The sequence below is a fragment of the Chelon labrosus genome, assembly GCF_963514085.1.
Source record: "Chelon labrosus genome assembly, chromosome: 16".
Lineage (NCBI taxonomy): Eukaryota > Metazoa > Chordata > Actinopteri > Mugiliformes > Mugilidae > Chelon > Chelon labrosus.
This window is the reverse complement of record NC_140349.1, coordinates 18548759-18563489: the sequence shown is the minus strand read 5'-3', so window position 1 is coordinate 18563489 and position 14731 is coordinate 18548759. Positions and strand designations below refer to the sequence as shown.

The following is a 14731-nucleotide window of genomic DNA, read 5'->3' as shown; positions in this document are numbered from 1 at the left end:
TTGCTCTGTAGCGCCTCCCAGAGGGGAGCAGCGTAAAGAGCCCTGGGTGGGAGCAGTCCTTTGTGATGTCTGTGGCTTTGTGCAGGTTTCTGGTTCAATCTGTGTGAAAGTGTGGGAAGATGTGTTCTAATGATGTTCTGCACGGACTTGATGACTCTCTCCAGAGCCTTCTTGTCAGCCACGGTGCAGCTTTTGAACCACACCAGGATGTCGTGGGTGATTGTGCTATCCACAGAGCTCCTGTTGCTGCACAGTAGCAGATCCTGGGATAGGTTCCCCTTTCTCAGTAACCTCAAGAAGTACAGTCTTTGCTGTGTCTTTCTTCACAAGGTCAGTGGTGTTAGTGTGCCATGTGAGGTCCTGACAAATGTGTGTTCCCAGAAATCTGTACTCACTGACCCTGTCCTCTGAGTCCTCTTTGAAGTGAAGAGGAGCATGTTCCCCCCGTTCCTCCTAAAGTCCAACACCATCTCTTTGCTTTTTGAGAGGTTCAAGTCAATCTCCATTGACTCACAGGTTACTATAACAACAGTTTATAGTATGTGTTAATTCTTCTCTGAAGCTAATTGTTTTGCTGAACCAGGTTCATATTAGTCTCTCTGCATACGTACAGGGGAAACAACAATAGCAAAGAACAAAAAAAATACCTATAATTTGAGTGTAAAACACAAAGTGAAGTTTGGACCTTCCAGTTGCTTCTGTATGTGTTTAGGTGATGACTGTAAAAGTAGGTAAAAGTAGGTAGGCGGTGACTCAGAAGACATAATCCATTTGTTTTACAAATTGAATGGGCGTGCCACAACCGGTTTGCTCTGCACAAAGGTAACTCAAATGCCCCTTGTTATCGTTTACATGATGTCAGATCAGATTAATATTCCCTGTCCCTGTTCACATCCTGGTCCTTGTTTAGTGTTCTGGATTGTGGGTTCATAGCAGCACCATGTACACGGGGCTTCCCTTGCTTTGCCTCTTAAGCTGTGATTACTGGAGCATTTGCATTTTTGTTCAGAAGTCTTAAAGTCACTATCACAGGGTTGCTACGTCCAAACAACATTCTCTGCTGGCATATGTCATTAAAGTCAGTTTCTGCAAACCGGACTGACTTCTTCATGCAGCTGCAGGATGAATGAATGTACATCAATCAGGCATAACATTATGACCACCTTCCTAATATAGTGTAGGTCTCCTCTTTTGCCTCCAAAACAGTTCTTGAAGTGCTGAAATGGGTTTTCTTCCTCTCTGTGTGTAGGGGTGAGTGAAAAGTGCTGTTTCACTGCGAGTGTTCAACTACACATTTCACTGGCACAACACGCAACAAGGAAAGCCGCACATTCCTGCAGGAACAGGTAGACTGAACACATTTATTGTGTATCTTCTGTAAGTTTTTAGCAATGCAAAGATAAAAAGAAATAACAGCATTGAATAGGTCATGGTAAGAACAACGTTTCAACCCAAAACAAGAGAAGTCACTCCCTCTTACACATGACTCTGTTATTTCCTCTGGACACAAGCAGATGGAGGCACAATCTGCCCAAACATAGTCAATAAACTGTGCTGTTGCTGAAATGCAATGAGTTTCAGTACTACATTAAATAGCAGTGAGTCAACAAAAATGTCATTTGAAACCAGCTTCAAACTCAGTGAAAACTATCTTAACCATGTTGACTCACATTCATTCATTCATTCATCTTCTGTAACCGATTGTCCTGTGAAGGGTCGCGGGGGGTGCTGGAGCCTATCCCAGCTATGTTGAGTCACATGTCTTTGATAACACAAAAATGGGATGGGACTCGATTCCTCCAATCTGGATGTGGAGGGTCAGGGCTCGTTATAAAACCAGCAGCCTGTGCGGCTCCAGCTTTACTCCTCGCTTTTCCTTTCCTTTCCTCGCATCTTCAGTCTTCAGGTGTAGCAAGTTCCCTCAGGAAACCATGGCAAAGGACATGACTCTGCTGTGGGGCTCCGGCTCTCCCCCCTGCTGGAGGATTATGATTGCACTGGAGGAGAAGAAGTTGCAGGGATACAACCAAAAACTGCTCTCCTTTGATAAAGGGGAGCATAAGTCTCCAGAAGTCATGGCAATGAACCCAAGGGGTCAGGTAGGTTAATTTCACACATAGCGTTCAGATCATTCATTCATTTCTGTCTGTATTGTTTCCTGTTATTCACTAATTTATATTAAATGTTCTGATACAAATAAGACTGATTGAACCTCAGGTGAATATTTAAACTTCTATTTTGTATCTGTTTTAAAGCTTCCTGCCTTCAAACATGGGAATTTGGTCCTGAATGAGTCCTATGCCGCCTGCTTGTTCCTGGAGGTGAGAAAGATGTCCCAAACCTGGCCCTAATTAAAGTTTTATGTGGCCATATGCCACAAAGGAGATAATGAATAAGAGGGAGACTTGTGCATGGATGTTAAATAATGCCTAGTAGACAAACAGACACCCTACACCACAGAGAAGCAGAAACCAGAGCTCCATGCTGAATCTTCATAACACTTGCTCTTTTCATGTGTCCAACAACAGAGCCAGTACAAGTCCCAGGGGACCAAGCTGATCCCCGACGGCCCCGCTGAGCAAGCATTGATGTACCAGCGCATGTTTGAGGGCCTTACGCTTGTGCAGAAAATGGGTACGTTCGCCCTGATGTGCAGTAGTTTTCTGTTGGTTTGCAAGACATACTTCTTGATCTAGAAAAATCTGCAGCTTAACAATAATAATAGATCAGATAACAGTCAAATAACACTAAAACCTTTTTGATAAGTAGATTTTTTCAAGACTATGATGGCCTTTAAAGCTATTTCTCAGTTATTACTACAAGACTTGGTGGTTGTTGATGCCATTTTGAACTACTTTGCACTTGGCAACATCACATGCCAACCTGCCACCGTTAAACCACTGAGGCTTCATGACTTCAGTCAACCTCTTCTGCCCTCAAGGGCAGCTTAACATCAACTGCCTCCTCACCAGGAGACTGGAGCAGTTCAAAACACATGCCATGCCCTAATGAGCTGTGCATCCAAGTAATTAAGCCAGGACACAATGCATCAATTCTATTCTATGTTGTGCACTCCTCACAACAGGTAGTGATGTTGAAAGTTCATGGGTTAATCCCACAAGGGATCACATGTTCTCACTAGCTCTGATGTAGTCATGACTTTTTTTTTAGAGGGATGCAATAATGAAAGAACTGAATTCTTAATTATAAACTTGTGCATGACATGAACTTTTTCTGTAATAAGTATGCTTTTGCAATCTCTATCTGAGCTATGTTTACTGTCCTCAGTTTGATATTACATAACCTTGTCCTCACTGACCCCTACCATTGCTGTTAAAGGGAAATGAAAGCAATTAGCCACAAACTACACTGGGAGTGAATGTTTTCCCAATGTGTGGATGTATTTCAGAGCTTCATCTCGTGGATGAACGCATGTTATTTTTTTTGTAGTGGATGTTCTCACCTACACTCGAAGGGTCCCAGAGGAAGAGAGACATGACTCTGCCGTGAAGAGAAACAAAGAGGCTCTGAGTGCTGAGCTCAAGCTCTGGGAGGGATACTTGCAGAAGGTAAACCTGAAGACCATCTAATAATATAAAAAAAATAATAAAACATAGCTACAACAAAAGCAACTACATTAGTTTGAGGTTTCTTAAAGCCTCAGACATCAAATAAGCTGAGTTTCCTTTGTTTAGTGAGATAAAACTTACCATACCCTTAAACATTTATGCCAGGTTACAAAACTGCAGGGGCTGTGTGTAAACTAAACCGGTAAATAAATGCTGGTGCTTTTAAGGAATGCTTCTCTGAAACAGTTCACCAGCAACTCTTCCTACTATAGTTGTTTGTAGTTATATTTAAAATTCAAATTAATACTGTCAGCTCCATTATGGTTTTGGATAGTGTACATTTACACCTTCACTCAGTGTTTAGCATTAGTATCTGAGATCGGTGCCTGTGCCTAAGATTCCACAACCCAAAGATCTAAACAGCTACAAGCCGGTGGCACTGACGTGTTACCTGAGGAAGACACTGGAAAGAGCTCTCTCTCTCTCACCCTGAGAAGGCTGGGAGCACTGTGAGAATCATGTTCTATGATTTCTCCAATACTTTCAAGACCATTAAGCCTGTCATTGAGGGACAAGCTGGTGCAGGCAGGAGTGGACTACCACCTCACATCCTGGTATTGGACTACCTGACCAACAGACCACAGAATGTGAGGACACAGGAATGTGTTTCTGATGTGGTCGTCTGCAGCATGGAAGAACCTCAGGGAACTGTCCTGGAGACACCTCTCAACTAGGGGATACATATCATCTGCAGAAATTCTCAGATGACTCTGCAGTTGTCGGCCTCATCCAGGATGGGGAAGATGAAGAATATAGAGGACTAATCCGAGACTTGTAGTCTGGTGCCAGGATAACTGCCTCCAGCTGAATGTGGGTAAAACCAAGGAGCTGGTGGTGGATTTCCGCAGGGACAAACGCACACCACACACACTGTTGAACATCCAGGCAATGGACATAGATATAGTGGACTCTTATAAGTACCTGGGTTTTCACCTGAACAAAAACTGGACTGGTCTGACCATGCTAGGTCATTTAATAAGGAAGGCCAGGGAGCACTCCTGAGGACCTTTTACGTCTCTGCGGTGGCATCAAACATCATCTACTACAGAGTGGTCTGCTGAAGCAGCAGCATCTCAGCGGCAGACAAGAACAGACTGAACAGACTGGTGAAGAAGGCCGACTTTGTTCTGGGCCGCCCTCTTGAGCCTGTAGAGGTGTTGGGTGATTGGAGGATGGAAGTAAAGCTGTCATCGCTGATGGAAAACCAGTCTCATCTCGTCTATGGCACTATAACAGCAGTGGACAGTGTCTTCAGCAGCTGACAGCTTCACCCACACTGTGTTGTTGCAACAGTGCAAATTTCTCCACTGTGGGATAATCCTATTTTATCTTATTGTATCTTATCTTAACTAAGGTTTCATTTTGTTGTTTTGGTTTTTATGTGGGGTACCACACTATTTCTTGTTTGAATGCAGTGATTTCCTGGTTCGTCCAATAATCTCTGTTAAACCACAACTTGTAATTTTGACACTTTGGCTTTTGTAGTCGTTACACAAATGAAATATGGCTTTTTTGTTTTGTTTTGTTTGTTTTGTTGTCTTTGGACAGAGGCATACTGGCTGTTTAACATTGTTTCTAGTTATCTTGTTCAGATAAGCTGACCATCTGCTGTGAGCATGGAGGCTATCTCCTGATATAACTTTAAGAAGAAAACAAAATTATTCTTAAACTAAGCAGAGGTGGCAAAAGTATTCACATTCTGTACTTAAGTAAAAGTATGGATACTTGTGTAAAAAAATACTCTCGTAAAAGTAAAAGTACTGATTCAACTCCTTTACTCAAGTAAAAGTAAGAAAGTACAGGCTCTGAAATGTACTTAAGTAAAAAGTAAAAATTTTTGCCAGATTTTTCCATTAACAATTCATCCGTTGATAATTTTGCAAAATGAAAAAGTTCTATCAGAATAATCTAGACTTAACGTGATCAGAGGTCCTGCATGAGCATCTGGATCATTTTTAATAATAAACTGAGGGTTATTGGGTTGTTGTTTTTAAACTGCTAGCTAGTGTTGGCTATACTGTCAAAACGATGTGTTCCCATAGCATTGCTAACGTTGTAAACTAGCTTCCAAAAAATCCTCAAAAAGCTAATGATAGCAACAGAAACCACACCATACATGATTTTTATTTTTTTTTCTTTCACATTAGACCAGTAGCTAGTTCTCAAATAATGGGGTCAGGTGGACTTTCAGTATTAGTGTCTTTATTGATGCTTGAACAATAAACAGCCTCCAGTCACTAGGTGGCAGCAGAGCTCACAATAATCAAAAGACTGCCTGTTCAAAACAGTAGAAGAAGAACACAGGAAGCGCATCGACTTTCCGTCTCTAGTAGAGGTGTGCGATACCGCTAGATTTGGTATCGATCCGATACCAAGTAAATACTGTGCCAGTATCGCCGATACCGATACCGATATCGATACTTTTAAAAAAATTAAGGTGGATGCGCCATCAATCTGAATCAATCTACATCTGAATTAATTCTCATGACATTTTAAGTGTTTTCGTGATTTGCCTTTTGGATTATTAATCAATTAAAGTTCAGTACAGAATTTGGTTTATAAGTAAATAGAAAATACTTTATCACAATAAAAGTTTTTGTTCAGAAACAACACAAAATGATCACTTGAGGACAAATAAAAACAAATTATTTTTCAGGCATGTTCAGAAACTACAATAAAAACTTAATCTCTCCCTTCATTGAACTTCTTTCTGGATTTTCTTTTCTTAAATAAACAAAGTGTAGAAAATTATCACTCCACAACAAATATTATAAATAATGTAAGGACGTGTTTAGGAAGTACAATACAACAAAAAATAAGACAACATTTCTCCCCTTTAGTGCATTTTTTTTCGTCGTATCAGCGATCTGTAGGGGCCAAGTGGGCGGGAATTTTAAAATTTTCTATATGCTTTTACAAGTTTGTTGTGTTACCATTGTATCTTACCACGTTTTTACAAATAGCACAACTTGCTATCGTTATATTTTCGGCCCGAAAATATAACCAAACAGCCTTATTCTTTCTCTCGTTGTGTGTTATGCGTTGCTGCTGGCCGAGCCTGGCTGGTAGCGGTGGGCGGTGTTCGGTCACCTGGTGCTGCGGAGTCACATGGTACAACAAACACACGAGGGGGGAGGAGGAGCAAAACGAGCCTGATCTGCTCTGTGACAGCAGCGGCATCGAGACAAACAGAGTCAGGTCCCTTCTTTAATGAAACGAGAGAAACTGAAACTTAAGTATCGATCTCATTACATTGGTATCGATCAATCTCGATACCAACGTTGGTATCGATATTATCGATATTTGGATCGATCCGCCCACCTCTAGTCTCTAGTCCGATGCTCTAGTCATGTCCGATCATGTCACGTCTTTTACGTCTTGTCATCCGTGGAGGTTAAAAAAGTAACGAGCCTGTATTTCAAATGTAAGGAGTAGAAAGTACAGATATTTGTGTACAAATGTAGGGAGTAAAAGTAAAAAGTCGTCAGAAAAAGAAATACTCAAGTCAAGTACAGATACCTGAAAAATCTACTTAAGTACAGAAACGAAGTATTTGTACTTCGTTACTTGACACCTCTGAAACTAAGTACAGCATTTAAAGGGCCAGTGTGCAGGATTTAGCGGGTGGTATGAAGAAAAATGGGCTCGGGGGGTTCACTTGGTTGCAGTTTGCAGCCTTACCACTAGATGACATTAAATCCAACACACTGGTCCTTTAAAAAGGTAAATTTTTACATTGTGGAAATTCCATGTTTGTGCTCTATTTTCCCCAAGCTAACATCACTATCTTGTTGAACTTTTGTTGTTCTTTCTTCCAGGGATCAGGCAGTTTCTTGGCGGGAAAGAACTATTCACTGGCTGATGTCTGTGTTTTCCCAGTGTTTGCTTTGCTCTTCCGCTTAGGGTGAGTAAACTGAAGGACTAGAAACATTGCTATTAACATTTTAATAAGATTAATTGTTGCAATTATAAATGCAGATGGACGCACAATTTAAAGTGACGTACTAAATTTTTCTCCTTTCTATAGATTATCTGAGGAGCGCTACCCTAAGCTGGCCGCTTACCATAAGAATCTTAAAGGCAGACCCAGCATCAAAGCCACCTGGCCTGCTGCCTGGCTGGAGACTCCAGGACAGGCTGCACTGAAAGACCTCTGAGATTTGAACACTGATCAACTGACACACTTAACTGTTCCTGTTGTGTTTTTAATTTGTAACCACTCCTTGCACTGCACTACTGTAGCAGGACACAGTTTCTTTTATTCAGTTTATAACTTCAACTAAAGCAATAAAAACAGAATTTCAACATTTTGTGCTTCATTCATTTTGAGGTCATTATCCACAGAGCAAGAGGTCAAATGCATTGGGGGAGTTAAAATGTGCGAAACATCTTTTGGTCCCCATTCAGACCTGTAGTGTGTGTTCACCAGTGATGGCCACGTTACTTTTAAAAAGTAATTAGTTATAGTTATTAGTTACTTCTCCCAAAAAGTAACTGAGTTAGTAACTGAATTACGCCACTATAAAAGTAACTAGTTACCAGGGAAAGTAACTATTGCGTTACTTTAAAAAAGAAAATGTTTAAATACGTCTAAGAATTTGAATTTTTTTGTGAGCGTAATGTACGCTTCACGTGTACGTTCTTGCCTTTTACCTCAATGAGGTTAAAGTAGTGCCTATACTTCCGCCTTGAATACGTCAACTTTACCTCTGAATGCTCCGAACTCTCCATTGCTGCAGTCTGTCTCTGATCGCTTGTGTGATACTGTTATGCGCGCGTGTGTGTGTAAACAACACCTGCCGGGGGGGGGACACCTTCGCACAAAGCTCCAATTAAGACTTGAACCCTGGAAGCGTCCAGCATCCTGTACTGTTTGCAGCAGCTAAATGTGAAACATAAAGTTAAATAAACGCCCCAGACACCATGGAGTAACTCAACATGGCTCGTTTGCACACATCAGCATAAACACATGACTTATTCACCACATGCCTATACATGTTTTTAATATGGCCATTTTATTCGTATTTCTTACTCAGTTGTGAGTTTTGTGTAATGTTGCCCCCCTTGTGAAAACCACTCACGGTTAATTTTTGTTTAGATTTATTTAGTAGTTTAGTAATTTAACAGCTACAAGCTCAAAATATTCTAGGGCAACAATTATAGTCAATAAGGCACTTTGGTATTTTTCTCTTTGCCAAAAACGTACCGAAACCTGAATCCAAAACTAAGGTTCTTACTCAGTTGTGAGTTTTGTGTAGCATTGCCCCCCTTGTAAAAAACCACTCGTTGTAAACACTGAAGTGCCACTGAAAACCAATGTGCACATTTCATAGAAAAAAGAGAAAATGTGTACTGTTGCAGTTGAATGAATGAATGAATGAATAAATGAATGAATGAATGAAGAAGCTTGTGTCTTTGGTGTACAGACATTTCCAGTCCTGTACTGAGGTTCAAAGGTTATGATGCTGTCAATAAAATGAGATTAGATTCAACTTTATTGTCACTGTGATACAGAGCCAATATAATACATCTAGCATCTAATCAGAAGTGTAAAGAAGATATTGTTTATAGAAGGTGCAGGTATGTACAGAAGTGACAGTACTATTTTTTATGGACTTATATTGCACAGTACCAGTATCAAGTATTTATCAGATATTGCAAATTGAAATTGCACATTGAAGTTGCACTGTGGGTTGCACAGTCCAAAGTCTCAAACATTTGGCTCGCTTATTGTTTTTGGGTAAAAACAAATTATGAGTCTGGAGGTAGGCGGCACAGTGGCGTAGTGGTTAGCACTGATGCCTCACAGCGAGAAGATTCTAATCCATGGGCCGACTGGGCCTTTCTGTGTGGAGTTTGCATGTTCTCCCTGTGTCTGGGTGGGTTCTCCCCGGGTACTCCAGCTTCCTCCCACTGTCCAAAGACACGCTCCTTAGGTTCATTGGTGATTCTAAATTCGCCGTAGGTGTGCATGGGAGTGTGAATGGTTGTCTGTCTCCCTGTGTTAGCCCTGCGATGGACTGGCAACCTGTCCTGATTACGACAGGTCCTTATGACCCCCTCCCCCCACAGGACAACAGCCACACAAGATGAGTGAGTGAGTGAGAGTCTGGAGATGTGATCTTTGATTGCTCTGTAGCGCCTCCCAGAGGGAAGCAGCAGAGGGAGCAGTCCTTTGTGATGTCTGTGGCTTTGTGCAGATTTCTGGTTCTATCTGTGTGAGAGTGTGGGAAGATGTGTATTAATGATGTACTGCACTGACTTGATGACTCTCTCCAGAGCCTTCTTGTCAGCCACGGTGCAGCTTTTGAACCACACCAGGATGTGGTTTCTCAATAACCTCAAGAAGTACAGTCTTTGCTGTGTCTTTCTTCACAAGGCCAGTGCGTTGCCAGAAATCTGTAGACATAAGAAGAAGACATAATCCATTTGTTTTACAATTTGAATGGGTGTGCCACAACCCGGTTTGCTCTGCACAAAGGTAACTCAAATGCCCCGTGTTATTGTTTACATAATTCACATCAGATTAATATTGCATCCTTTGCATGATTTTGCATTTTATGTTGAGTGCACGTCCTCTTTGAGCCACACTGCCCATGCTGTATGAGTGTCTGATCTGAGTCACTTTAATAAAAATTAAGGCTTGTGATGCATTTTTGTGGATGTGTTGTGTGTCCCTGTTCACATCCTGGTCCTTGTTTACTGTTCTGGATTGTGGGTTCATTGCGGCACCGTGTACACAGGGCTTCCCTTGCTTTGCCTCTTAAGCTGTGATTACTGGAGCATTTGCATTTTTATTCAGAAGTCTTAAAGTCACTATCACAGGTTTGCTACGTCCAACAAAATTCTCTGCTGGCATATTGTTATATGTCATAAAAGTCAGTTTCTGCAAATCGGACCAACTTCTTCATGCAGCTGCAGGATGAATGAATGCACATCAATCAGGCATAACATTATGACCACCTTCCTAATATTGTGTAGGTCTCCTCTTTTGTCTTCAAAACTGTTCTTGAAGTGCTGAAATGGGTTTTCTTCCTCTGTGTGTGCAGGGGTGAGTGAAAAGTGCTGAGTCACTGTGAGTGTTCAACTCCACATTTCACTGGCACAACACACAACAAGGAAGGCTGCACGTTCCCGCAGGAACAGGTAGACTGAACAGATTTATTATGTATCCTCTGTAAGTTTCAATGCAAAGCAAGAGAAGGCACTCCTCCTTGCACATGACTATTGTTATGTTATGTTATTTCCTCTGGACCCATGCAGATGGAGGCACAATCTGCCCAAACGTAGTCAATAAACTGCTGAAATGCAATGAGTTTCAGTACTACATTAAATAGCTGCAAGTCAACAAAAGTGTTTTTTAAAACCATTTTCAGATTCAGTGCAAACTATCTTAACCATGTTGAGTCACATTCATTAATTCATCTTTTGTAACCGCTTGTCCTGTGAAGGGTGGCGGAGGGTGCTGGAGCCTATCCTAGCAGTGCTGAGTCACATATCTTTGATAATACAAAAGATGGGATGGGACTCACTTTGGAGTGCAGGGAGCACTCCTGAGGACCTTTTACGTCTCTGTGGTGGCATCAAACATCATCTACTATGGAGTGGTCTGCTGAAGCAGCAGCATCTCAGCGGCAGACAAGACTAAACAGACTGGTGAATAAGGCCGACTTTGTTCTGGGCCGCCCTCTTGAGCCTGTAGAGGTGGTGGGTGATTGGAAGATGGAAGTAAAGCTGTCATTGCTGATGGAAAACCAATCTCACCCCCTCCCTTCAGCAGCTGACAGCTTCAACCACAGTACAAATTTCCTCACTGTGGGATAATCCTATCTTATTTTATCTTATCTCATCTTAAATAAGGTTTAATTTGATTGTTTTGGTTTTTATGTGGGGTACCACACTATTTAGTTTGAATGCAGTGATTTCCTGGTTCGTCCTATAATCTCTGTTAAACCACAACTTGTAATTTTGACAGTTTGGCTTTTGTAGTCATTACACAAATGAAATATGGCTTCCCAAAACCACCCTATCCAATATAAATAACTTCTCTATTCAAATTGACAATTCCCCAGTCTCCCCCTCTCCCCAGGTTAAGAGTCTGGGTGTCATCCTTGACACCACTCTTTCTTTCCATTCTCATATTAACAACATCACCCGTTCAGCCTATTTTCACCTACGCAATATCTCCCATCTCCGTCCATCCCTCTCACCTGAAAATACTGCCACTCTTGTCCATAGCCTGGTCACGTCCCGTCTGGACTATTGCAACTCCCTTTTATTTGGTTTACCTGAAAAATCCATCTATAAGCTACAACTGGTTCAAAACTACGCTGCACGTATCATCACTGGAACCCCCTCCATAAGTCACATAACACCGGTCCTGCAGCAACTCCACTGACTTTCTGTCAAATTCCCTATCAACTACAAAATCCTACTTCTCACCTTCAAGGCATTAACCAACCTCGCCCCTCAGTACCTCACTAACCTGCTCCAAATAAACATTCCTGCCCGCACTCTTAGGTCATCCTCATCACAACAACTCACCACCCCACCTGCTCGCTTGACCACCATGGGGTTTAGAGCCTTCTCCCATTCAGCCCCCTGCCTCCCGGAACACTTAAAAAATTCAGACTCAGTCACTACCTTCAAATCTCAGCTCAAAACTTGTTTATTCAAACAGGCCTACTCCATTCCATAGTCTCACTTCTATCTCCCATTCTATCTGTCATTTGTATGTAACTATATGTTCTATATTATGCTTGTGTGTACTTTAATTGTGTTTATTTCGTGTATTTGAATTGTGTTTTATTTTAAACAATTTTGTACGGTGACCTTGAGTGTCGTCAAAGGCGCCTATAAATAAAATGTATTATTATTATTATTATTATTATTATTATTTTGTAAATTTTGATGTCTTTGGACAGAGGCATACTGGCTGTTTAACATTGTTTCTAGTTATCTTGTTCAGATAAGCTAACCATCTGCTGTGAGCATGGAGGTTATCTCCTGATATATCTTTCAGTAGAAAACAAAAAAAAAAATCTTAAACTATGTACAGCATTTAAAAGGTCAGTATGTACGATTTGGGGGGGGGGGGGGGGGTATTAATAGAAATGGGATAGTAATTCACTTGGTTGCAGTTTGCAAACATACCACTAGATGGCATTAAATCCAACACACTGATCCTTTAAAAAAGTAAATTGTTACATTTTGGAAATTGATGTGTGTGCTCCATTTTCCTCAAGCTAACATCACTATCTTGTTTAACCTGTTTAACTTCCATTCTTCCAGGGATCAGGCAGTTTCCTGGCAGGAAAGAACTATTCACTGGCTGATGTCTGTGTTTTCCCAGTGTTTGCTTTGCTCTTCCGCTTAGGGTGAGTAAACTGAAGGACGAGAAACATTGCTATTAACATTTTAATAAGATTAATTGTTGCAATTATAAATGCAGATGGACGCACAATTTAAAGTGACGTACTAAATTTTTCTCCTTTCTATAGATTATCTGAGGAGCGCTACCCTAAGCTGGCTGCTTACCATAACAGTCTTAAAGACAGACCCAGCATCAAAGCCTCCTGGCCTCCTACCTGGCTGGAGACTCCAGGACAGGCTGCACTGAAAGACCTCTGAGATGTGAACACTGATCAACTGACACACTTAACTGTTCCTGTTGTGTTTTTAATTTGTAACCACTCGTTTCACTACACTACTGTAGCGGGACACAATTTCTTTTATTCAGTTTATGACTTCAACTAAAGCAATAAAAACAGAATTTCAACATTTTGTGCTTCATTCATTTTGAGGTCATTATCCACAGAGCAAGAGATCAGATGCATTGGGGGAGTTAAAATGTGCGAAACATCTTATAGGCCCTGTTCAGACCTGCAGCTCTATGTGTCTTCATGCCTGCCATTAAAATGCGTCCCACATTGGCTACATCATTTGAGGTGCAGTAGAATGTTGAGGAAATAACTGGTCAACATCATGCTACCACAGTTTCACAACCATGGCAGAGCTGGTTGTTGTGTATGCTCATGGTAACATGATAAAAAATGTGGAACATCACAAGCTGTGAAGTCTCTCTCACAGAGACCCGCACGAGGCTCCAATTAAGACTTTGAACCCTGGAAGTGTTCAGCATCCTGTACTGTTTTCAGCAGCTAAATCTGAAACATAAAGTTAAATAAAGACCACAGACACCATGGAGTAACTCACCATGGCTAGTTAGATCAGACCCTTTGGTATTTTTCTCTTTGCCAAAAACGTACCGAACCCTGAATCCAAAACTAAGGTTCTTACTCAGTTGAGAGTTTTGTGTAGCATTGCCCCCCTTGTGAAAACCACTTGTTGTAAACACCGAAACGCCACTGAAAACCATTGTGCGCATTTCATAGAGAAAAGATAAAATTCATACTGTTGCAGTTAAATGAATGAATGAAGAATCTTGTGTCTTTGGTCTACAGACATTTCCAGTTTTGTACTGAGGTTCAAAGGTTAGGATGCTGTCAATAAGATAAGATTAGATTCAGCTTTATTGCCACTGTGCTGAGTGCACATACAGAGCCTGTATTATACATCTAGCATCTAGTCAGAAGCATAAAGCAGTTATTATTTATAGAGCAAGTATGTACAAAAGTGTCAGTACTAGGGCTAAGTGGTGCGTGGGAAGTATGTACAGTTTTTCTATGTGCAGAATGTCCAGGGATGATATATTGGTCTAAGCAGCAGGAATAATTGAGGTAGTTTTTTTTTTTATGGACTTAAATTGCACATTGAAGTTGCACCGTGGGTTGCACAGTCCAGAGTGTCAATCATTTGGCTCGCTTATTGCTTTTGGATAAAAACAGTTTATGAGTCTGAAGATGTGATCGTTGATTGCTCTGTAGCGCCTCCCAGAGGGGAGAAGCTTAAAGAGCCCTGGGTGGGAGCAGTCCTTTCTGATATCTATGGTTTTGTGTAGATTTCTGGTTCTATCTGTGTGAGAGTGTGGGAAGATGTGTTCTAATGATGTTCTGCACGGACTTGATGACTCTCTCCAGAGCCTTCTTGTCAGCCACGGTGCAGGTTTTGAACCACACCAGGATGTCGTGGGTGATTGTGCT

The 14731-nt window shown here is 41.3% G+C and overlaps 1 protein-coding gene across 1 annotated transcript; it reads left to right on the top strand.

Annotated features, from left to right (window-relative positions):
* Positions 1 to 1777: 1777 nt before the first annotated feature.
* LOC311501772 (glutathione S-transferase A-like) lies at positions 1778 to 13338 on the top strand. The gene is made up of 6 exons (XM_084563768.1): positions 1778 to 2099; positions 2256 to 2321; positions 2529 to 2634; positions 3451 to 3569; positions 12927 to 13006; positions 13130 to 13338. The coding sequence occupies exons 1-6, from the start codon at positions 1779 to 1781 to the stop codon at positions 13257 to 13259; spliced, it is 822 nt and encodes a 273-aa protein (XP_084419894.1). The 5' UTR covers position 1778; the 3' UTR covers positions 13260 to 13338.
* The last annotated feature ends 1393 nt before the right edge of the window (positions 13339 to 14731 follow it).

Excerpts from the sequence above, each read along its gene's own strand:
- LOC311501772 (XM_084563768.1), top strand. The coding sequence starts at position 1,779 with ATGGGATGGGACTCGATTCCTCCAATCTGGATGTGGAGGGTCAGGGCT. Across the intron at positions 2,635-3,450 it reads TACGCTTGTGCAGAAAATGG|TGGATGTTCTCACCTACACT; the intron begins GTACGTTCGCCC and ends TTTTTTTTGTAG. Across the intron at positions 13,007-13,129 it reads GCTTTGCTCTTCCGCTTAGG|ATTATCTGAGGAGCGCTACC; the intron begins GTGAGTAAACTG and ends TCCTTTCTATAG.